At 56.2% G+C, this 24,378-nt stretch overlaps 2 protein-coding genes across 2 annotated transcripts; one reads left to right on the top strand and one right to left on the bottom strand.

The window, feature by feature from the left end:
* Positions 1–12,155: 12,155 nt before the first annotated feature.
* Positions 12,156–17,919, top strand: HPCA (hippocalcin). The gene is made up of 4 exons (XM_047873732.1): positions 12,156–12,533; positions 16,827–16,932; positions 17,054–17,165; positions 17,842–17,919. Exons 1-3 carry the CDS (start codon positions 12,156–12,158, stop codon positions 17,149–17,151), a joined length of 582 nt encoding a protein of 193 aa, XP_047729688.1. The 3' UTR covers positions 17,152–17,165; positions 17,842–17,919.
* A 46-nt stretch (positions 17,920–17,965) lies between these two features.
* Positions 17,966–24,103, bottom strand: TMEM54 (transmembrane protein 54). The gene is made up of 6 exons (XM_047873731.1): positions 23,918–24,103; positions 21,148–21,341; positions 19,289–19,348; positions 18,957–19,145; positions 18,675–18,809; positions 17,966–18,253 (listed from the first exon to the last, which is right to left on the bottom strand). Exons 1-6 carry the CDS (start codon positions 23,931–23,933, stop codon positions 18,179–18,181), a joined length of 669 nt encoding a protein of 222 aa, XP_047729687.1. The 5' UTR covers positions 23,934–24,103; the 3' UTR covers positions 17,966–18,178.
* Positions 24,104–24,378: the final 275 nt, after the last annotated feature.

Genomic DNA, 24,378 nt, shown 5'->3' with positions numbered 1-24,378 from the left:
TAAATGAGGGGGAACAGGCAGAGAGAAAAAGGAATCTTTGGCCCCGAGGCCAGGGAGAGCAAAGTGTTCATGTTGGGGGGAAGCAGGGGAGACGGAGGAGGGTGCAGAGAAGGGTGGGAGGAGTTGCTATGAGCTCTGGGCTGTGACAATGGGAATAGGAAAAACAGCCCTGGATCTGGAAGACTGTTTCCAGCTGCAACAGAGGTTGGGCTAGGGAGGGCTTTAAGATTTTTTTTAAAAAATGCTTATTTATTTATTTTTGAGAGATAGAGAGAACATGAATGGGGGAAGGGCAGAGAGAGGGGAAGAGAGAGAATCCCAAGTAGGCTCCACCCTGTCAGCTCAGAGCCCGAAGTGGGGCTCGAACCCACGAACCATGAGCCCATTGACCCGAGCTGAAATCAAGAGTCCACTACTCAACCGACTGAGACGCGCAGGCGCCCCGGGAGGGCGTTATTCATCCAACAAATACGTATGAACACCTATAGGTCCTGGGGACACAGCTGTGACCAGGATGACAAGATTCCTGCCCTTGCGGATCTCACATTCCAGTGGGAGAGACAGGCAATAACAGTGAGCTAATGACTAAATAAAATACCTTCAGAGACTCCCCTGGGCTATGAAAACGATGCAGTGATGTGGTTGGGAATGGCTGGGTGGGGTTATGTTAGGTAGTGTGCGGCAATGGGCTGGCCGAGGTGTCCTGGTTGGGTAAAAGAGACGTCCTCAAATCTCTTCTTCGGAGTCTACGAAGGAACTGACTCCCATCTCACCACACCCAGAGAGGTTGAGAATCTTGCCTAGCCTCACACAGCCAGTCAATGACAGCCCCATGCCTCAAACTGCCACAAACCCTAGGGTCCGCTTTGCCTTTGGAGACAGGTTCTCAGCTACAAACTACAGTCCCCAAGATCCCTCAAGAGCCGTGGGGCCAGAGGCCCTGTCGTAGGAGCCCGGATGTAGAGGAGGCTGCAGTAGGAAGTGAAGGCAGCTGGAGTAAAACTTCTTTCCCACCAGGGAGGGGTGGAAGGACGAGAGCCTGGGAATCAGATAGCCCTTATACTCCAACCTCTGCTCAACCTTGACCGTCTGGGTGACCTCAGGTACCACCATCTGAAGTGAGAGTCCAAGGTTCAAGGGCCTATCCACCTTTCACATCCCAGGTACTGGAGGGTATGCCTCCGCCTTCAGGTGGTTCCGCAGAGCCAGGAAATGGCCAGCAGAGGGCGCCTCATTGGCCATAGTGAAGCCAATGTTGCCCAGAACAGAAAAGGCTCTAGGAACCAAGAGCCCTAACTGGGGGGAGGCTGTCCTGCTTTACCCCCAAGGCCAGCTCCCAGGTGCACAGACCACAGACTCAGCAGCCAGGCAGAACGTAGGTCTTGCTGTCCCTGAACCGTGCACAAGTTACTGACCTTTCTGAGCCTTGGTTTCTTCATCTGTAAATGGGCCTAACAATCATGCCTGCCTCACAGGTTTCTGAGGAGTCAGTGAAGATCAACCCCATAAGGTCTGATCTATAGGGGCTGCTATTTTTATTAGCAGTAGTGGTAGTTGTATCTTTAAGTTCCTGACTCAAAGGGTATCCAATCAGTGGTAACTATGACAATGACAATGATGAGGATAATGATGGAGGACTCAGTCACTTTATTTTCAATTTCCTAAGCAGGGAGCACCAGCACCTACCATCTGGGATGCCTCCAGTGACAGGGAGCTCACTATCTCATCAGCAGCCCATTTTCACTGTTAGAGCTCCTCCTGCTGAAAGGTCCCTCCTGGATGATGCCCCCGCCCAACTCATTATTCAGGGTGACCTGGCTGGCCTGGCCTCTGAATTCAGGCCCCGTCATCTCTGAAGGGTCTGCCTGAGAGGCCCATGAGGTTGAGGAGCCAGGACCTCAGCAGCTGGATTCCTGCCTTTGCTGGAAAGGTAGGGAGCTCACAAGTGAACCCAGGTAGCTTCACCAGCAGGAGATTCCTGGTGGTTCTTGTTGCTGTTCAGAGTGCCTTTTCTGCTGACTGGGAGAAGTGGAAAGAAAGCCCCTGCTGTCCCTTGGACCTTCCTTCAGTCCCCAGTCTCAAGAATGGCTGGAGGCTGGAGAGGGCATCCGATGACCCAGAACCACAAGTCCAGGAACCCTGGCATTCTAGTTGGGAGGCCTCAGCTCCTGCCCCACTTCCTGCCAGGCCTCCTCATCTGTATTTGTGGGTCCAGGGAAGTGCTCATGGGTCTGGCACCAACAGGTGTGGTGGGGAGGGCAGGAGTCAATGCTGGACTCAAATCTTGGCTCGGCCCATGCCTTCTCTGGCAAATCCCCCGCCTCTCTGAGCCTGTTCCCTCACTGGGCACCCGTCTCAGCATGGCGTTGTAGGGAGTATGTTCTATGTGAAAAGGAAAATGCAGTACCGGGCACATAGTAAGTATCCACTAATGTAGCAGGGGGTACAGAAGTGCCTCATGTCTCCAAGACCCTCCTTGTGCCTGAGTGGGCCAAGGTGGCTCTGGGAGTGGGTTATGCCAGGCACGATCATATCCTGATCCATTTCTCGGTTAGCGGGCACCTTGTGCGTGTGCCTGCGTGTGCAAGGGCGCACTTGTGTGTTCACAAGGGGGGATGGGTGTGCACACATGTGCATTGGGTGTGTATGCATGTGCAAGCATGTGCGTGAGTATGCATGTGTATGTGTGCTTGTACCTAAGGCTGTCCATCCCGGGGATTCCCAGGGCACATGCCTACTTGCAGGTGCCGGTGCAGAATCCCTGCACTGATTCAGGAGACCCCTCTGTTCACTGTTACTATGGAAACAAAGAGGCAATCCTCAGTCTTGGGGAGAGCCTAAGGTGCCAGCAATGAGAGATGACCCAGTGTTCTCAGCAAGGGAGACGGATCGGGAGCATGAGGCCCTGGCATATGGCGACCTCAGCCTCTGGGGGTTGGGTTCTGGGACTCTGGGAGCCTTGGAACCTTGTGGGAAGCCCACACTTCTCCAAGGCATCCTGGCTTACTGGAAAGAGCTCAGGAAATAGAGCTGGGTCCCATCTTGGATCTGGCCCTAATCTCATGCGCAGTCTCAGGCAGGGAACTCGATCTCTTTGTGCCTCTGTTTCTTCATCCAAAAAATGGGGCCAATAGTGGGTGCCAGCAGAAGCCTTGGGTTGGGATGTCACCTTTCCTCTCCCCGGAAGGACCTACCCTCTAGGCTGTATGAATGTGTACTCCTGAGCCCCGCAGTGTCACACAGTAGCCTCCTTCATGTGAACCACCCTCCAGTGTCTTGTGGGCTCCTCACAGCAGCTCTGGGAAGGAGGAGGTTCACAGAACTGAAGCTCCAGGAGAACACAGCTGGCCGTGGTGGGATCAAGTCTGCTGCCCCCACTCCTGTGGGCCCAGCCTTGTACCACATGTGCAATCTCTCAGGCTACCAAGCCCCGCTGCAGGGGTGACTGGGGATTCCATCAGCTTCTCTGGATTGTAAGAGGCAGGCGGGGGTGGGGGAGAGTCATCCTGTGGCCATGGGCCCTGGGCAACCCCCCCAGAGCAGAGCTGAGCTGCTGGAAGGCTTCTGGAGAGCAGATCCCAATTTAGGAAGGACTTTAAAGATTTGGGGGGGCAGCACCTGGCTGGCTCAGTCAGAAGAGCTTGCAACCCTTGATCTCAGGGTCATGAGATTGAGCCCCACGCTGGGTATAGAGATTACTTAAATAAATTTAAAAAAACTTAAGAAAAAATTTTTGAGGGGCGCCTGGGTGGCTGTCAGTTAAGTGTTGGACTCTTGATTTCAGCTCAGGTCATGATCTCATGGTTTGTGAGTTCAAGCCCTGCACTGGGCTCTGTGCTGACAGTGTAGAGCCTGCTTGAGATTCTCTCTCTCCCCCTCTCTCTTCCTTCCTCTCTCTCTCTACCCCACCCCCGTTTCTCAAAATAAATAAATTTTAAGAAATAAAGACATGTAAGAACTTAAAACAAGCTTTTGTTTTGACTCTTTAGATTTTGACTCAAGCCTCAAATGAGGTTGAGTGCCTGCATGCAGGTTGTAGACATGCATATAGAATTTCATATACAGTTACAAGTGAACACTCAGCTTCCTGCCCTTTATCCTACTTCCAAGAGTGACTATTCCATTTGCTGTGACCCCAGGAACAATTTTCAAACAAAGATATACCAGGAGAAGCTGCAGGAGCAGACTGAATGTGTAATGCGATGAAAATGTGTAAGAAAGACCCAAACGCTTATTTGCCTGAAGAGCTGTCACAGAAGGGGCCACTTCTGATTTGAGGAGGGGACAAAAGAGTGGGCCTGAATGGGGGACCTAAGGCAAGCCATCAAACCTGAGGCCCTTTCAGCTGAGAGTTGCTTTCACCAGCAGAGGGAAGAGGAAATATTGTGCAGACAAGGGGTGGCTGGGATGTTACCTCACCTGCCTGCATCACTTTACCCCACCCCCACCTAGGTTAAAACCCATATGCAGGGAGATGGGGGTCAGGGAGCCCCCTTCCCCCAGCTTTGACTCCAGATCCCTTCTTCAGCGTAGGGGAGATCCTGGCCATCTGTAGAGGAGATGGGCCTTGGGGGAGTTTTCGGAGGAAGGTGGAGGGTAGGAGCTGAAGTGGAAGGCAAGCGTTGGGTGTATTATGAAAAGTCTCCAACACCCACTTGCTCTGGTAATGGTGGGGAAGGTTATTAAGCAGGGAGGAAGATTAGATGTGGAGAAACCGAAGGCTGGGGAGCTATAAGAGGACCAGGTGATAATATAGGGCCACCAGAGGAGGGAGTGAGGGGGAGTGGGGGGTGAGTTGGGGGTAGAGGACAGGGCAGGCCTGAGAGGAATGCTTTGGTTGAACTCTGACTTGGGAAGTAAGTGTGGGATGAAGAGAAGAGAGGGGTTCCTGGAGGGGACCCAGGCACAGGGCAGGCTGGGTGGAGGGCCATAAGCTGGATGCTGGCTAGCTTGAGGCCGAGGTGCCTGGGGGCTGGAAATACAGGCTTTACGGAGAAGAAACCAGAGTCAGTGGGGTTGTTTTTGTCAACTTTTCCAAAGCTGGGAAGGGGCCACATCAAGATGTGAACCTGGGTCTGTTTCCCTGCAATGTCTGTAAGTTCACACTGAGGGACCAGCAAAGGTGCAGCCCCTTTCTGCCTCCCTTTGGCTCGTGGATTCTGAGCGTGGCAGAGAGATCAGCTGCTCATGGTTTTTTTTTTTGTTTTGTTTTTTCTTAAGAGAAAGAATGCTCACATGAATGGGGAGGGGCAGAGGGAGAGAGAGAATCTTAAGCGGGCTCCAAACCTAGTGCAGAGCCCATTTAGCACAGAACCCGCCTCGAGTGGAACCCAACTCAGGGCTTGATCTCACAACTGTGAGATCATGACCTGAGCTGAGATCAAGAGTCGGATATTTAACTGACTGAACCACCCAGAAGCCCTTCAGCTGCTCTTACCCAGGAGCAAGTGGGGGATGAATGGAATGAATCTTACCCAGGACTTGGTGCTTTTCTTGGGGGCACTGTGGCCATCCCACCACCAAGGAGCCCAGTAACCTCAGGGACTCTGCAGGCAGAATCTTTAAGCCCAAACTTCTTCTCAGTAGGGGGACCATCTCCAACCAACCCCTGCCTTCCTGATCCCTCAACACCAGCGAGGCCCTGTTAGCTGGCTGGAGCTGACATTAACAGAGCACTGACTGTACAGGCCCAGTGTCCCGAAATTTACAAGCTTCCTCTCACTTAATCCTCACAAAGACCCTTCAGGGAGGCATTAAAATTATCGTTTCCATTTTATAGATGAAGGAACCGCCTGAACCTTCCAGAGGTGAAGGTTTGCCCCCCTCCACTGTGGGGTTGGGGGGCCGGGTCAGGTTGAGGCTGCTGTGTGACGTGGCCCAGCAGCTCTCTGAGCTCCATCTGTAAAGTGAAGCTTGCTGGAGGGACGCCACCCAACTCTGATTTCAGTTCTGCAGTCCCAGCTCGCAGGACTTTCCCAACACCCCCACCGCCCCCGTTGTGTTCCTCATGGCCCAGCTCCCTTGGGAACAGCCAGGCCCGCCCCCTCCCCCTCCCGGGCTGTGCTCTTGGCAGCTCTGAGGCCCTGGGCTCTGGTCCGGGGGTGGTCCCCGGCGGTGGGAGGGGTGGGCAGAAGCTGGGATCCGTTGGGCTAAGACTGGGGCATCCTCAGAGACCCCCAGACCCCCACCTCTGGGTCCATGGTGCTCCAGGCTGGGGTGGGCAGGGCCCTTTGGAAAGGGGTGGCTTGAGGTTTAATCACTTTATCAATGTTTGTTTGTGTAATTCAGCCCTGAGATGCTTTTCCCTCCATCTGTCCCCACCATCTGCTCCCATCAGGATTTTCCAAACCATTTGGGACCTAAGAGGGGATGGTGGGGGCTGTGCCTCTGAGGGGGCTGGGGAGGGGCTGCTTCCACCTACCTCACTGAGAGACTTCCAGAGGGGAGCCTGGGCTCCTGAGTCACACGGAATTGGGTTCAAATTTTGGCATTGTTACTTTCTTGCTGTATTACCTCCAGCAGGTGGCCTCACTTCTCTGAGCCTCAGTCTCCACATCTGTGAAATGGCAGTAACATTATTGACTCCTCAGGATTAGTTCAGATCAAAGGAGGTGATGCCTGCAAAGTACTCTGCATACAGTAGGTGCTCAAGAGATCTGCAGTCCCCTCTCCATTCACCCCCCACTTGCTTCTCTCTCTGGCATCCCTCTTTAGTGCTAGAGGAGGGTGGCCACCTCTAGTTTCTGTACCCCAGCCCCACTCCTCAGACCCTGAGGACACCGCCTCCTGTGGGACTTGCCCTTTCTTCTATCGCCCATGGGTCCCACTCACTGCTCAGTTCTCTCAATGACCCCGCTCAACATCTACCCTAAGCTGTGCCTCTCTCTCCCTCCTGGATGCCTCAGTTTGGGGTGGGAGGGGGATGAGTATCATCATCAAGGACACCCCCCCCCACCCTCACCCCCACAACAAGTCTTCATAGAGCCCTTCAAATCTGCAGGGTTCCAGGGCCACTGAGGCCTCCTGTCTACTATGCTCATGCCCAGAATTTCAGGCCTGAAGAAACTGTGGGGCACAAATGAGGCCTGTCTGGTCAGGGGTTTCGATAGGGGATGTTAAGGCACCCAGGTCACTTGTCTAGGCTCTCTGTTCCAAAAGGGGATAAGACTTGCTCCAGATTATCCAGAAGTGAGGGACCCAGGTAGGTCTCCTGACAGCTGCCCCTCTGGCCCGCTTTTCTGAGCTATATCTCAGGGCACTAAGTCTTGGGCCTTGGTGTACAATATGGGAAGCCCCAAGCCTTCCTCTTTGGCTCTGGGGGACCTCCCATTGCTTCTTAGGCCCCCAGGAGGGGAGAGGTGTCTGACTGGAAGTAGTACAGAGCCTACCAGGGTTCACACTCTGCCCTCAGATCTACCCCACTCATTCCAGGTACAGGGAAAGTGAGGCTTCCAGGAAGAGGAGAAGGCATGGTCCTGCCATCAGAAGCCCCATCTACTGGGGAGACAGAATTCAGACTGGGGGCCCTGAGGGCAGAGCATCAGAGTTACCCTCATAGGGAAGAAAAACAGCGGGAATAGAAGAAGGCTCCTGAGGGGCTAAGCCAAGAAGTCAGTCTGTAGGAGGTCAAGCTGGCAGGGGGTAGTGGGAAGAAGCAGAGACAGTGACTGAGCAGCACCCTGTGAGGATAAACTGCGACCCCCCACCCCAAGGATGGAGAGGAGGATCCAGACCCAGCTGGGAAGATTCTCTGACTTCAGGCCGAGAGAGAGGAAGGAGGAGGATGGGGAGGAGAAGCCCAGGCAGTGAATGCTGGGCAGTCCCCTCATCCAGCTCCAAACAGGGCAGGCTCTCCAGGCCTAGTGGGGAAGATGGAGGAAGCTTGTCACTCCAGGGGCCTGGGGTGGGGCCTGAGCAGCAAGTCTCTCCCTGCCCCCAGGTCCTCACACAGGAGGCAGCTGGGAACCACCCACGCATGTCTGGCATCTCTCACGCCTCCACTGGGGGTCCCAACACCAGAGCCAAGGCACACGGAGGAACTGATGTTCTAGAGGGCCCACATGTCCAACCTCCCCCACCCCCTCCACCGCCGCCTGGCTCCCCAGCTCCTCCAGTTGGGACCTCCCCATCCTCAAGCAGGAAGGACTAAGACTAGACTTTGACCATCTGAGTGGCCTGGTTGGGGACCTGGAAGTGGAGCTTTGGTCTGAGCCCTGGAGAGCCAGGGGTGTCCCGGCTGCCACCGACTTGGGAGGAGGTGTCCAGTCAGAAGGCAAATGCTGTCGGCTCACCTTCAAAGTAACCAGACTCCTCTCTCTCACCCTGAAATGGCCCCTGGCTTCCACCCTGGCCCCCACTCTTCAAGTCTGTTCTTGACAGAATGCCTGAGTGAGCTTGACCTGAAAGTCAAACCCTCACTCTGCTCAAGGCCCCAACCTAGAGCATCCCATGTCACCTGGAATAAAATCTACAATCCTTGGAACGGTCCTCACAATCTTTGGAATGGTCCTCAGCACTGCCACCATCCCAACCTCTAAACGCCGATCTCAACTTTTCCCAAAATATGTATCTAATACACCACAGAGTTGACTTGTATATTTTGTCCACTGTTTACTGCCCGCTGCTGTAACCCCACTGCCTAGAAAAATGCTGGGCACAGAAATAGTGCTTGATGAATATTTGTGCGATGAAAGGATGAAGGCATATGGATTCAAGTCCAGGCCTTCCATTCACCAGCTGTGAGACATGGGGAAAATCATTTACCCCTCTGAACTTCAGGTTGCTCATTTGTGAAGAGGGGACAATAAGGCCCACCTCCTAGAGATAAAGGACAAAATTCGAGCCCAGGATGTGTGTGTGTGTGTGTGGGGGGGGGGGTGTTGCAGAAGCTGGCTGAAGGAGGATGCAGCCCCCATCCTGGCAGGAGGAGATGTGCTGGGGGGTCAGCGACTCCGGAGAAGGGCTGTCCTGAGGTAAGGTGCCTACGCACTTCAGAACCCCCGAGACTGGACAGCAGAGGCAGAGCCTGGGGTCGGTCGGAAGCGAGTATGGGAGGAGCAGTTTAGATCAATGTTGGGAGGTGAGATTCATTCTGAGAGGGGTGGGGGTGGGGGGAAGGGCGGTGAGATCCCGGGCGGTGGGCAGGAGATGGGGGCGGGGCTCTCTAAGGCCGAGGTGGGGGAGGGGCGTGTCTCCCCCCAGCCAAGACCTCCCGGACTGGAGAAATGGGAGCTGCCCCCTCGCGAAAGAGCCCCCAGCTCTGTTAGTTCTCGAGTTGAGGCGTGGTGGCAAGGAGGGCGCCTATCGAACCGCCCAGGCTCCGGATTCCGCTCGCTGAGCGACGTGCGGCTTCGCGCCCAGGTAGGGTTGGGGGTGGAGCGGCCGGGGTTGCCCTCGGCTCGGAAAGACGTCTCTGGGCACTGACCCCCCGGACCCCTTCGGGCTACCTGAGTCGAGATGCTGAGGAGATGGAAACCTCTGTCCTCCTCCCCCGGCGGGCGCTCCCTAGTGAGGGGGCCGGGGAAGTGAGGGCGTCCCCTTCCCTCTCCCGGGCAGGGGCGGGGGTAGAGCCTAGCTCCCTGCTTCCCCCCGCCCCGGGGCTGGAGGGGAAGGGGAGGAACAGGGACCCCCCCCAGGGGAGGGGCTCCGGGCCAACACCGCGGGGCGTCTCCCTGGCAGTCCCTCCCCCCGCCCCCCGCCCGCCCCTCCGGCCGCCTCTGCCGCCGCGCGCCGCAGCAGCGCCGCCTTCCCTGCGCAGTCGGTGTCTCCGCGTCGCTGGGTGAGTGGGGGCCGCTCCGGCCGGGGCTGGGTGATGCGGGGAGGGGGCAGCCCGGAGGGAGGGGGCCCCGTCCAGCCTCTCCAACCCCGCCGCTCTCGCGCCTCCCGGGGAGCCTCCTTCCGAGGGCGCTGGGGAGAAGGGGGCTCCCCAGGGGAAGAGCGCGGCGCTCTCCAGGGTCCTGACCGCCGAGTGGCCAGCGGGGAGGAGTCGCGTTCCGGCCGCCTCGGAGCGCCCCCTCCAGGAGGGGCCCCGCGCCCGGCGCTCTGAAGCGTGGGCTCAGGGCGAGAGCTGGGGAGAGGTTTGGAGAAGGTCCCCAGGGCGAGTTTCTCAGGTCGAGCTGGGGGGCCTCCCACTCGGGGGACTAGGGGTCTTTGCGGAGACAACAGAACCTTCTACCACCCTCGTTTCCAAGTCTTCCGATTTGGAGGGGCAGTTCTGAGGGTGGCAGGGAGGAGGGGGCCACTGGAAGATCTCTCCTGCCCAGCGCATCTCTCTGCCCCCGCCCCGATGACCCAGTTCCTTGGACCTTGAGGAGGGGACTAAGGGACACACTTCTCCGCCCCAGCCCCACGCATTTCCTCAGTCCCCTCCCACACACTTGTTCATTGGGTCCTCAGTCTGGGGCAGAAAAGGCTGCTTTAGAATGGAGGGTCACCAACTTGCAAAAACATGCATGTGACACTGCTGAGGACACACACAAGTCCACTAAATGGCCACTCAGGCATATCCCCCTCATACTGTGATGGGTGCGTACCTAGTCACATGCACATATATTGACTGAAACACACGGGAGTCAAATGCCATGCAGAAACCCGAGACATATGTGCGTACATGAACCCAAGCACTCACACACATGTTCATCCACATGTGCAGAGAGCTATGTGCAAATGCACACACAAGGAACATCCTCACCCTGTCTCACAGCCCGAGGCTGGGGGGAGGGATTCACTTGCATACACCCCTACACTCCTGCCTGGAACTGCCTGGCTGTCTCCTCTCCATTGCCTTCCCCTCAGCCCTCCGCGCCTTAACCTCCTTTACTGAGGGGATCTTTCTGGACTATGTGAAAGGTAGGTACTGGGGAAAGGTTGGCTGGCCAAGGCTCTCACTGGAAAAGAGGCCCCTGTTATGTCTGAGAAGGGCTGCAGCTCCCTCTCCTGGGACCTGCAAGCACCCCTGGGAAAAGAAAGATGGCAAGGCTGCCTGAGGGTCCCACGTGCAGCTGGCCATGTGAGAGGTGTCAGCATGGGAGTTGGCTTGTGATGGCATTTGTGAGACATGTGGGGTCGTGGGCTGGTGTCTTGATGCACAGGGTATGGGAGCTGTTCGTGAGTGGTGCCGTGTGTCAGTACATGTGAGTTGTGGAGCAGAGGGAATGTGGTGTGGAGGCATGGTGACCCATGGTGGTATGTGAGTGGCCTGGGAGCCAGTGTATGGATTTGGTGAGCTATGTAGCATTAATATGTGTCAGTGTGTATTCATTTGTATGTTGTTGTGCATGAGTCTTGTGGCATCTGGGTACACATAAATCATTTTTATTTGACACTTATGTAGCACATATATGTGTAGGCATCATTCTAAGTGCTTCACATGTATTAACTAATTTAATCCCCACAATAATGAGGTAGGTACTATTACCCTCACTTTACAGATGAGGCAGAGAGAGTATAAGGAACTCATCTAAGGTCACCTAGCTGGCAAGAGGCAGACCTGAGATTCAAACCCAGGTGGTCTGGCTCTGGAGCCTAGGTTAACATCTATCTTATGCTGGCCTTTGTCAGGCACACATGTGTGGGGGAGAGAACAGGTCAGTGTCTGGGCTGCAGGTGCATTTTGTAATGAGCAGGCATATGCAAGGCAAAGAAGGAGCAGGAGGGAAGAAGGAAGAGGACCAGAAGGCCTTTTTGCACCTCCCTGGGCAACTCTGGGAGGCAGCCCTGTCACTCCACGGCTTTGTGACCTGAAACAGGTCACCTCACTTCCTTGAGCCTGCCTTCTCCTCTGTAAAGCGGGGCTAACTCCTGGACTTCACTTTGTGAGTGTGAAATGATATTCACTTGTGAAAGCCCAGTGGCCGGCACTGAGAAGGCTCTCCGGTAAATGTGAGTCCCCTTCCCTTCCTCCGTCTCCTGGTCTGTTCCCTGGGAAACTGTAAGGTCCTGGGAAATGGTGTGGAGTATGTCACGGGCAGGATGCCGGGGTATGGGCTGTTGACTTTGGGCCAGCTGCTCTCTTTCATTGGGTCAAATGAGAGACTGGAGAGCCTGGTGTCTGGGGGGCCTTCCTGGAGTGGCGTCAAGGGGCCAAGAGGGCCTGACCACTTCCTCTCTACCCCTTGACCCCCTCGGGAATCCAGGTGGGACTTGGCTTGGTGGCCATGGGCAAGCAGAACAGCAAGCTGCGGCCAGAGATGCTGCAGGACCTGCGGGAGAACACGGAATTCTCGGAGTTGGAGCTGCAGGAGTGGTACAAGGGCTTCCTCAAGGACTGCCCCACGGGCATCCTCAACGTGGACGAGTTCAAGAAGATCTACGCCAACTTCTTCCCCTATGGTGACGCCTCCAAATTTGCCGAGCACGTCTTCCGCACCTTTGACACCAACAGCGATGGCACCATTGACTTCCGGGAGTTCATCATCGCGCTGAGCGTGACCTCGCGTGGCCGCCTGGAGCAGAAGCTCATGTGGGCCTTCAGCATGTATGACCTGGATGGCAACGGCTACATCAGCCGTGAGGAGATGCTCGAGATTGTGCAGGTGGGCCCCTGGACCCCTCAGAATGCCAGATGCAGGGCCCAGCAGTTGGCACCCCCCATTCCCTTTCATCCTCTCGAGAGCCCTTGTGGGTAGGTAGTGGCGGGTGCTACTCTTGTGACCCATTTAAAAAACTATTAGGAACTGGTTTCCAATTTAAAGAAAAGTTAAGAAAACTCTCATATATCCTTTACCCAGATTCACCAATTAACTTTTGCCATATTTGCTTTATCATTACGGGCATGCGAGCGTGTGTGCAATGCTTCGCTGTTGTTCTGAACATGACCCTCTACCCCTGAATACATCAGGATATATTTCCTAAGAACAGGAACATACTCTTACATGACCCATAATATAATTATCAAAGTCAGGACATTTAATGTAGAAACTATTTTCTAATGTAGATAAATGCTATTATCTAACTTACAGACCATATTCCAGTTTTGTCAACTGTCTCGAAATGTTCCGTAAGGCACTTTTTACCCAGGTTGAGGATCACACATTGCATTTCATTGTTGTGTCTCTTTAGAGTCCTGTAATCTGTAATATTTCCTCAGTCTTTGTCTTTCAAAACTTGACATTTCTTCAGAGTACAGGCCAGTTATGTTTCATTGATCCTCATTTACTCAGGAGAAAATGAATGCTCAGGTAAAGACATTGGCCCAAAGCCACACAGCCTGTAAGTGAACTACCTTGGGTCCACCATCCACTTTCCATGAGGACACCCAGCCACCTTTCAAGTGACTGAGGGCCCATTAAAAACCTAGTACTAAGTGATATGTTTATATCCATGAGCCAGTGCATCCTTACAATAACCCCGTGAGGCTCAGAGAGGTGAAGTGACTTGCTCAAGGTCACACAGCATGTATGTGGTGGAGTCAAGTTCAAGCTGGCCACCGCTCAGAGTTGCCCCTAGAAAGGGATCTGGCTTCTAGTTCTGGAGTTGGCTTCAACTCTTAGATTTCCCATTTGTAAAATGGGGATGGTGATACTGACCTCACAGAGAGATTTAAGGACCTGATATAAATGTTCTTTCTTAGTACAAGTTTAAGTGTAGTATATATTAGCTCAATCTTCCAGAGTGCCTATCCCCCTGGCCCAGCATTGAAGTCCATCAGGGTTCTGGTTCTAGTCTATCCAGTTCCTAGTTCACTTTTTGCCTGAGCCTGTGTTTCTTCACCCATATAGTGAGGGTGTTAGCTCCCTACAGCACCAGGTTATTGCAGGTATAAAGTGAGACAGGGGCTCTAGCAGGAGAGAAAAGAGTCCTCCATATGATTGTTACTTGGCAAATGTTAGATGCTGTCAGTTGCTATTCTCTCCTCTGCACATTCTCTGCTCTAGCCAGAGTGGCCTTTTCAACATCCTTAGGATATGCCCTGAGTAATCCCACTGCACAGCTTTGCACAAGCTCTTGCTCTTTCCTTTTGCCTCTCTGAATCCTTTCCCTCTGGTTCCTCGGCTCTGCTGCTTCCCCTTCCATTGCATCCAGCCCCTACTGGATTCTTGCTTTGGCTTCTCTCTTGCTAAGCATCGGGGTATGCTCTCTTGAGCTAGACTAGCATGGGCTGCTTGGGGATGCGCTGCCCTCCCTGTGTCTATCGCTAGGGGTAAAGCCTTAATGTTTGTGACCCCCATGGACCAGGCACGAACTCTCTAGCTGACGGACAGTGGGAAGTTCTGGGGGTCCTGGTGGAAGGGCTGGGGCAATCAGGGTGATGGAAAACAGCAACAGCTCAGCGATTGAACATACCAACCAATATGAGAGATGTTCACGTTTTACCACTTTGTGTGGTTGCACTGCTCTATACTGGTAAATCTCAGCCCTGTTGGGGGCGCCAAACCCAAGACATCAGTCATGCCCAGCTTCATTCCTTCGGCCTCCTCAGGACCCCTGCCTGGCTGACCTCTGCTCCGTAGGCCCTGATTTCCTTTATGGCAGCCGGGCAGCCCGAGACGGCCGGTGCAGACAGAGCTCTGCAAATCCCAGTGACTGATTAATTACAAGTTGGCTCCAATGAAACAGTAAGTGCACAATTCCAGACAATTAATTAGGAGGCCCAGGAGAGGGCTGTCACGAGGGGAGCAGTCACTCTCTAAGTCACCTGGCCATCCTTCTCAGGACCCAACCCTGTGGACACACCACAAGGGAAAACGCTACGTCTTGGCCTCTTGGGGCTCCCACTCTGGTGGGAGAGAAGTCTGCACTGACTAGCTAAATGTGGTATCTGGAGTCTAGGGGACTGAAAGGCAGGGAAGGCCTGAGGATGTGGTGGATGAGTAATGATTATGAGCTGCTGTTTGCTGACCACTTACTCCAGCCAGCTACTATTCTAACTACAACAGTGTCTCATTCAATCGTCTGGACAATCCTAATGAGGGAGAAATGAGGAAACAGGTTCACAGAGGTTAAGGACTTGTCCAAGGCTGCACATAAGGATTTGTCCAAGGCTTCCACATTAGTGGAACCAGGATGCCACTCCAAGTCCATCTTACTTCAAAATCCCTGCTGGTCATCACTACCCACAAGCATCTATCCCACAACTCTGAAGGAGTGGATTCTAATTCAGTCTCTGCCGTCAATTCCCTTTCCAAGCCTCCATTTCTTATCTGGAAAATGGGGGTCACGATACCTGCTTTTCAGGGCCGTTGTGAGGTTAAGAAATAATGCATGTAAAGTACCTGGCACACGGCAGGAGCCTGATAAGTGGTAGCTAGTACTATTATTCCAGGAAGAGGCTGTATATTTTGGGAAACCTGAAAGGCATGGAGGGGTTGGTTGTGGCAGGGTCACTCACCAGGGGAGGCCTGATGATGGAGAGGTCAGCAGGGACCAAAGGAGAAGTACCTTGAGTGACCAGGGCTGAATGGTTTGGACTTGGTACAGAGGGCAGTGGGAGGCACCAAAGCCTTTTAAGCCGTGGAGTCCCTGCCAGATGCCAGGCACTGTGCTAAGTTCTGAGGATATGGGTACTAGCTAGATATCCATGATCTTTAGCTGTATGCTGGAAACTAGGTGCAATCCTACAAAATTACTTTCAGAGAGGTGTCCCCAAAGGAAGAGCCCAGGAGGCTCTGGGCCAGCATATGGACCTTGACCCAGGCAGGATCAGAGAAGGCCTCCCTAAGAAAGCGCTATGTAAGTGGAGTCCCAAAGAAGAGTGGGAGGCAGCAGAAGGAGCGTGGGGCAGCATCCAGAAGGAGCTGGGTGCACGGTGGGCCTGGAGGGAAGCCTGTGTGTGATGGGAGCGAGGCGGCGGCCCACTGGGCTGGGGACGTGGCGGTGGAGATCTGTGTTTGGAAAGCTTTCAGAGGCAGCGTGGGGGACAGATGCGAGGGAAAGAGGCCGGAAGAGACCAGTACGGAGGCCGGATCTGGATCTGAGGCAAGGGAAGTTTATGGGATGGGAGAAGGGAGGCTTCTTGGCAGAGGTGTCAGTTGCAAAGAGCTGGAACATCGGGGGGGATCCGTCTGGTCCTTGAGTTCTGGGGCGCCAGGACCCAGTCTATCCCACAGGCCAAGCCCTATGTGCTCTGCCTACATTTAGCACAAATATCCTCCTTCGTGTTGCCTCCAGAGATCCTGCACGTGGCAGCTGCAGTTCTGGGCACAACTGAGCGCATGCTGTCCCCGCCTCTGGCAGATGCTCATTTGCGTTTATTTGCATAATGCCCCCGCCCTCTCTGGGCCCTGCGGCCTCGAGCCCTACAGCCCTTAGTGCGGCTCTGCGCCCCCTGCCGGCCACACAGGCGCCGCAGCCCAATGTCACCTCCTTCGTCCAGCGCCCCCTGTAGGCGGCCGAGCGCGGGCTGCCCAGGGCCCCGAAGTTTCAGAAAAGCAGCCCTAAGCCGGTACTCATCCTGGAGCCCGCAGCACCCCGCACCAGCTCCTAAGCCCGATGTTCTAGCCCCTTCGCTATCTGGGTCCCGATATCCTCCAACCTCTCTCCTGGCCCACTGCACTCAGCCACCCCCAAATTCTCGGCGCCCACTCAGCTTCCTGCTGCAGGTCCTTTGTACGTGCAGATTGCTCTGCCAGCAATGCCTTTCCCACCTGGCGCTCCAAGGGAACTTGGTCAGGGCCCGCTCCAATAGCCCCCTCTTCTGGGAAGCCTCTCCAGGCACTCCTTCCTAAACTAACCCCCCTTCCCGTTCCCCCACGCCTCCGTGACCATCTCTCCACCTCACCCAAGCGGGGGCAGCAATCTTCTGCGTGTGTGGAGGCCGTTTTGGATGCTGGGAGTGGGGGGCTCGGGCAGGCTCCTCTCACTCCCTGCCTCCCCCTCCCGCCCCTCAGGCCATTTACAAGATGGTTTCGTCCGTGATGAAGATGCCGGAGGACGAGTCGACCCCAGAAAAGAGGACCGAGAAAATCTTCCGCCAAATGGACACAAACAACGACGGTGAGGGGGCAGGGATGGGGCGGGGCGGGTGCCACTCCCCCTTCCTCTCCCGCGGCTCTGCTCGGCCTCCTCTCGCCGCGCGGCCGCCTTCTCCAGCATCACTGCTCCCCTCGCCCCGCAGGCAAGCTGTCCCTGGAGGAGTTCATCCGCGGGGCCAAAAGCGACCCGTCCATCGTGCGTCTGCTGCAGTGCGACCCCAGCAGCGCCTCCCAGTTCTGAACGACAGGACCCAGGTTCCCCCTCCTCCCTGCCTTCACTGGCCCTCTCCCGGCTTCCTTTCCTTGTGTCTATCCAGGCTGGGGGTCAGGCTGGTCGCACCCCCCCACCCCCTTGCCCACACCCCCCACCCCCAGGGCCTGCACTCTGGGGTCTATGGAGAAGGCAACCCTACAGCAAGCAAGCGGTTAGCACCCTCAGTCCAAAAGGCAATATCTCCCTTAGGCAATGATTGAGACGCAGGCTCTGGCTGGGTCTGCCCTCCCTTACCCAGAGGGAACTTCAGCCATTCTCCCCCGCCCCCACCCGCACCCCGACTCACACGCAGCCTCGAGCTCCTCCCCCAATCACCGGGCAAGCTCCCCCACCCCGCCCTTGTAGCTCTCAGCCTGGGTGGAGGGCGGAATCATGCCCAGGTGAGGAGGCTGTCTTCATTTGGATAGGAGGAAGGATTCCGGAGGTGTGGGGGTTTGAGGAAAAAGCTTCCTTGAGTCGTCCTTTCCTGCAGGAGGGCCTCGACCCTTCCTGCTCCACAGCTCTTGTTGGCCTGGAGGCCACGATGCAAAAGGAACCCCCCCCCCCCCCCCAGTTCCAGGCTCCCAGCTGTGGGTCCGTCCCATGAACCCCCACCTGCCTTTCAGCACCGGATGAACACAGACCCACCGATCCCTCTGTATATTTTTCCTCTCTCAGAAAGACACACACACAGGCCCACGGATGGGCAGACACATCCAGAGCCCCAACCACAGCATCCTGTGTGGGAAAGAAGCACAGGGCCCCCGGCCGAGTCCCCTCCCCTGCTGCATGCATCCACGTGGAGCATCTCTGTTCTTTTTAATAACTTCAGAATAAAGTCTCATTTCAGTGCAGTGGGCTGGGTAGCTGAGGGAAGGGGTTGAAAGCCCCACCCGGGCCCCTGAGTGACCAGTGAAACCTCTCGGGTCTGTTCCAGGAATCCTGACCTGGTCACAGTGCAGACTTGGTTGCAGGGGGCCCCAGTGGTCACGGGGCCTGGACGGGCCGCCAGCTCTCAGAGGGTCAGCGGCTCAGAGCTGGTGCAGCTCAGCAGGTCATGGCCCTCCACGGGCTCTGGGCTCTCCTGCATCTGCAGAGACACAAGAGGCTGCCGGGGACTGGGTCTGCTCCTATAGGACACCCAGGGGAGGGGATGAGGGGAGGGCTGGGAAGATCTCTGGGGCAAAAGAACCTCACTACCCCCCCCCCCTGCAAGAGCCAGACCATACCTTTGGGGTGCCCCCAGATTGAACCCAGATACTCCTCCCTCTCCCTCAAGACTCATCCTGGGCCTTGGGGGAGCCAGGTTTCAGCTGTGTGACTTAGCTGGGAGATCTGACCTCTCTAAGCCTCCGAGCTTCTCCCTTTCATCCTGGAGGAAAAACTACTGCTCCAGTTCTCAAGGCAGGGGCCCCATGCAGAGGGTAGGGGCAGATCAGCCTGGGCTTCCCAGCAAGGGCTCCCAGGAAATATGGGGAGTCGGGGCTGATGGAGGGGGTGGCGGGCCTTACCATGTGGTGGCTGCTTTTCCCCCACCAGGGCCTCAGTTCCAGCAGCTGGTGGGCGAGCTGGGCACAGCGCACAGCAAACACGCTCTCTGCCACGCAGAACACTAGCGAGATGCCCCAGAGGCACAGGCTGGAGCTCTGCAGGGGGGGCACAAGGGGCAGGATGCAGGGTGGGTCTCCAAGAACCCTTCCCACCTCTGATGAGCCCCTGGGTGTCACCACCCATCCCCCCACTCCTCCAGCCCTGCCCTACCCCCTCCTGCAATCCCAGGCCTGAGCACTCACGTAAATGCGTGTGGGGTCGAAGGGACAGTCAGGCACCAGTACGAGCAGTCCGGGGCTTCCAAAAGTGCAGGCAGCCAGCAGCGCCCGGCCTTGGGTGGCAAAGGTCATGGCGATGGAGGCCAAGAGGCCCAGGGCACAGGTCAGAGAAAGAAGGGCACAGGCCGTGCTCGAACTAAACACTGTCCAGCGCTGGATGGGGGAGGCCACCGGTCAACGGATGTCAGACTTGGTCCCAAGGGGTCAGCCTCACTCCCTCCGGGCAAGCTAGGCCCTTTGGGGTGGCTGCTGCCCCCACCCGACCCCTACAGCCCCTCCCAGGAGGAGCCACATACCAGGGGGGTGCTGGGGAGGTAGCGTGACAACACGATGGCTGCAACGCCTGAGGTGATGACCTGTGGGGAAGGAGAGCAGGCAGGTGTCAGGGGCAGCTCCGGGGAAAGATTCCACCGAGGCCAACTCTAGCCCTCCAAGCCCCCGGCCCCTCATCTCCGCTCAGCTTTGGCCTCACTACCTCCATCTGCACAGAGGCACTGCCTCCTCACGGTCCAGCCCCGAAGAGATGTTTCTAATATCCGGTAACTCCCTGCCTACAACCTTCCGTGACTCCCCACTGCCTGTAGGTGTTTAACTCAAACAGGGACCTGTGTAGCCCAGGGCCACAGGGCCATGTCACAGGCTATACATGACATGTCTCTCTGGAGTGGAAAAGATTTGGGGGTAAACTAAGTAAACTCAACTGGCAAGGAACTAAGCACAAAATTGTTATTTTAACAAGTCAGAATGCTTCATGGAGGAGAATTCAATGGGCTGAGCCCATGGGAGGCAGGTGGTCTGATGGCCACCCAGCAATGGCTTTACTTCACTGAACAGCCCCAAGTAAGTGCCCCAAGCTCTCTGGGCTAAGCCCCAGTCTGCAGGATGAGCTCACAGAAAGGACACTAGCTTTGGCGTCAGACACAAACGGTTTCAGATCCAGCCTGGCGTCTTTGTATCGACAGGAGGTTGGGTGAATCCTCAGTGTTGGTTTCCCCCTCTGGAAAGCGGGGGTAACAGACGCCCCCTGTTGCCAGATGCAGTTGAGGATTAACGGAGGAAATGAGGGCAAAGCTGAAGGGGTCCAGCCCAGAGCCCATCCCCGGTGGATCTCCTAACCCTGAGCTCACTGCTCTCCCGGAGTTCCTTACAAGGCTGGTGAGAGGAACACTGGGGTCACTGGGGAACCCCAGGGGTCACTCCAGGGGACACTCCACACGTCTGCACAGCCCGGCCCGTCCCACTGACTGAGGCTTCTCCCGCTTGCTGGGGCATGTGATCTCCATTCACCTAAGTCTTGACGCCAGCGGGCTGTTCGAGCTTCACTTTGTAGAGGAGAGACTAGGCTTAGAGAGAGGAAGAAGTCCCTCAGCCGGGAGGTGGCAGAGATGGAACTCAAGGCTTTGATGGATGGATGTTGCCCCAAAGCTGCAGCCACCTCTGCTAACAGGTGGGAAAGAGCTCTGTGACCTTCAGAATGCCAGGCCCCTTCATTCGTGGATTCCTCAAACAGGTACTGACGCCTAGTCATAGCCACGGCCACCATTAATTGAGCACCTACCATAGACCGTGCCTAATGCTAAGTTCCTGCCAAATTTGTTTTTTCGGTGTCCCCAGAATAGATCTTAGCCATTCCCACCTCCACACCTTTGCATCTGCCATTCTCTCTGTCTCTGGAATGTCATCCCAGCTTCCTCTCCTACTTGCTGGCCCCAGCGTGCCTCCTATGTGGGCTATGGTAATTGCAGCCTATCTTTGAACTCCTACTCATCCGTCAATATCCAGCTCAGGGGCCTCCAGCTCTGTGAACACTCCTGGACCCTCCCAAGCTCAGCTGATGCTCCTTCCTTTTGTCCAGCACTGCCTTGGTTACTTCCTTGTCATCATAATAATCCCAGTTCGCAAGCGTGAGCACTAACCATGCGCCAGATACCATGACACGCACTTTACGTGGATCTCATTACGTGGATCACTTTACGTGATCTCATGCATACTCACGGGGACCCTCTCAGGTGGACAATGCTACCATCCCCATGTAATAGACAAGGCAGCTGAGGCAGGGAGAGGTTGAGAGACCAGAGGCTCGGGGCTCTCTCCTTGCCCACCCCAAGCCCCCTCCAGCTCCCTCTCGCCAGTCACCCTCCCCGCCTGGCCATACCACGATGGCGGACGTGACAGAGAGGATGTTGACCACGCAGTACTGCAGAGCCACGGCATCGCGTGGGGCAACCACGTAGCGCAGCACAGTGCCGTGCAGAAGAGCGGCTGCAATGAAGCTCACATGGCCCAGCACTACCAGCACCAGCCCTGTCTTCATCAGCACCTTCCGGAAGTCCCCCACACTCAGGCCACCTGTGGGGGACAGCCAGGTCAGGGCCATGGTGCGGCTCAGCCTCTGGCAGAGGAGAAGGCTGAGGCCCTGGCAGGATTAGTGGACACTGGGTGCTAAGTCTGTTTCCGGAGGGCTTGGGGTCAGTGACTTGTCTTCTCTGAGCCTCAGTTTCCTCATTTGGAAAAGGGGTTCACAACACCTTCGTGAGAGTCTTTGGGGCTCTAAGGCTGGAAAAGCACACAGGTGGTACTTAATAAAGGGCAGGAGTTCTTGTCAGTGCTCAAGGTTATGCGTGACAGGGCCACAACTTGAACCCAGGTCTCTAGCTCTAGGTCCATGATCTTTCCATGAAGCTCCCCATTCACTGATTTATTCATTCAGGAGTTTGTTACTCAAATGCTCAGAGTGCCTGCTCTGTGCCAGGCCCTAAGGTACCACGGCGAGTTTGACAGTCACTGTCTAGGCCCCAAAGAGCCCCTAGTGCACTGGGCAGGGATCAGATCCTGCTCGGGATTCAGTTTGGTGGGTAGAGCCTAGCACATAGTAGTCAACTCACAATTGCTGAACTGACTTGGGGCAAGAAACTCAAGCCTCTGAGGATCCATCTCCTCATCTTGAAAATGGGAAGAGGGGTACCTGGCTGGCTCAGTCCAAAGAGCATATGACTCTTAACCCTGGGGTCGTGAGTTTGAGCCCCACGTTGGGTGTAGAGATTACCTAAATAAATAATTAATTTAAAAAAAATAATGAAATGGGAAGAATAACCCTTGTCTCCCAGTGGAGGAGGGTCCCAGGAGGAGACAGATGGGAAGGTAGGTGGGGCATACCCTGGGGGTGCTGGGAGAAGCAAGCTCTTGGTGCAGGGAGACTGGACAGGGACAGGGCAAGTGGGGGAGGCTGGGACCAAAAGAACATCAGAGACTCCTCTGCAGATTCTGAGTGGCCAAGTGGCTACGCAGCCCCTGTCTGCACACCTCACTGGGAGGGATCTCTCCTCCTTGGGCAGCTCAGGCTGTTCCATATCTGCTCTTTGGAATGTCCCCTATGGGTCCTGGCTTGGCCCCAGAGGACACACACTATGCCTCCTGGCCCTGTCAGCCCCCTCATTCCAGCCAGCTCTGGGAAACTGGCCAGGCCTCTAAACTAAGTTCTAGGAAGTCCCTTCCTACACCTCAGTCTCCTCATCTGTGACAGAAAGGGTTGGATCCTATTTCATATATGGGAGCCCTGTAGCTAAAAGAAATGAAAGAAAGAAGGAAAGAGAGCGAGAGCGAGAGCGAGAGTGAGAGAGAGAGAGAAAGAGAAAGGGACAGGGAGGGAGGGAGGATGGGAGGCAGGACGAGAGAGAAAGGAAGGACGAGAGAAAGGGAGGGAGGAAGGAAGGAAGGAAAAGAAAGGAAAGAAAGAGGAAGGTAAGAAGGAGGAAAAAGAAAGACAGAAGAAAGAAAGGAAAAAGAAAGACAGAAGAAAGAAAAGAAAAAGAAAGAAAGAAAGAAGGAAGGAAGGAAGGAAGGAAGAGGGAGGGAGGAAGGAATCACTAGGGTGGATATTCTTGGGGGCCCTGTGCCAAGAAGCAGTCCCTGGGAGCAGCAGGGTAGGGCCGCTGTCATAGCCCTTCTGTGTGACCTTGTGGTATATAAACTCGGGAGGGGCCAGCGCAGCTGGTCGCTGAGACACTTGGGGCCCTGCAGGACCCTCTGGAGCAGGACTGGGTCTCAGAGCAGAGGGCAAGTGATGGCTGGATGGGACCTTGGAACTGGGATGGCCTCATGAAGATTAACTGCTAGTCAAACAGGAAGCTTTGTCCCAAGGGCCTGACCCACCTCGCCCCATCCACCCACCTGCCTGGCAGCCCAGACACCACCTGGCTCAGGGTTGGGCTTACGAACAACAACCTCCTAGGACCAAGACTTGGTCAAACTGGAGGGACAGGGCCAGTGTGGGGCTGTGCCTGGAGCCCCGGACAGAGTGTCAGGGCAGTCCTGACCTCTCCTGTCTAAGTGATCATTCTTAGAGCACTTAGCAATGTGGTTGGCACTTCACTCTCAGGAGCCAACTTCATTCCCACAGCAGTCCTGGGAGGTGGTGCTACCACCCCCATTTTACAGATGAGGAAACTGAGGTTCATGAGGTCTCTTGGCCAGAAAGCGGGGAGTCCCCGGGTCTGTCTGATGCCCAAGAGCAGCATCAATCACTGTGCCCAAGGAGTGAGGGGAGGAGACACACCAGTCCCGCTCTGTCTGGATCCTGTTGGAGGAGTGGAAGGTTGGAGGTGGGAGGCTTTTGCGAGGCTGAGGAGGCGAAAGGGCAGGGAGCCTCTGGCTCAGGGCTCCCCGGGCCCTGGGTCTCCCTCCCTCTGCTCTCCTTCTGGGCCAAGCGCGCGCTGCTCTCTCCAGCGACTCTCCTCCCGCCTGGGGGTTCCCTCCTCCGCCGGAAAGGAAAGTGGGGACGGAGGGCCGAGGCGCTACCCCACCTCGAGAGGATACCAGCGGCCCTCCTCCCTCCACCGCATTGCTGGGGAAACTGAGGCCGAGAGCGGAAAGTGACCCTCAGAGAAGGCGGCGGGGGCCTCGCGGGCCGTCCCGCCGCGGCTCACCCAGGCGCAGACACATCTCGGCTCCCGCGCGGGCTCTCCGCGGCCGCTTCAGCGGGGCTCCGGGTGCCGCGGCCGGCCGCGGGGCCCCGCTCCCATCCCGGTCCGCAGCCTGGGCGCCCGCCCGCGCCGCGTCTGGGTCCCGGGCTCGCCGGCGCCCGGCCGGCCTCCCTTCCCGTCACCCCCCGGGCGGCCCAGCCCCGGGCGGGCCCTGGAGGCTCGTTTGCATCCCGGGCCGGTCCGACCGGCTGGGCAGCCCTTCCCCGCCTGCCCGCCCGGCTGAGTCACGGCGCTGGCCCCACCCACCCGCCTGCCCGCCTGCCTCGGCGATCCCAGCCCTCCCCAGTGGTCCCATTGCACAGATGGCCACTGAGGCTCCGAGGCGCAGCCGTCGTCCAGATGGGGGCCTTACGCGTGTTGGCTGTGGCTGCCGTGACCTGGTGGGCGCCTGGTCTGGCAGCCCC

This window comes from Prionailurus viverrinus, chromosome C1 (genome assembly GCF_022837055.1).
Source record: "Prionailurus viverrinus isolate Anna chromosome C1, UM_Priviv_1.0, whole genome shotgun sequence".
Taxonomy (NCBI): Eukaryota; Metazoa; Chordata; class Mammalia; order Carnivora; family Felidae; genus Prionailurus; species Prionailurus viverrinus.
This window is presented reverse-complemented; position numbering and strand designations above follow the sequence as displayed.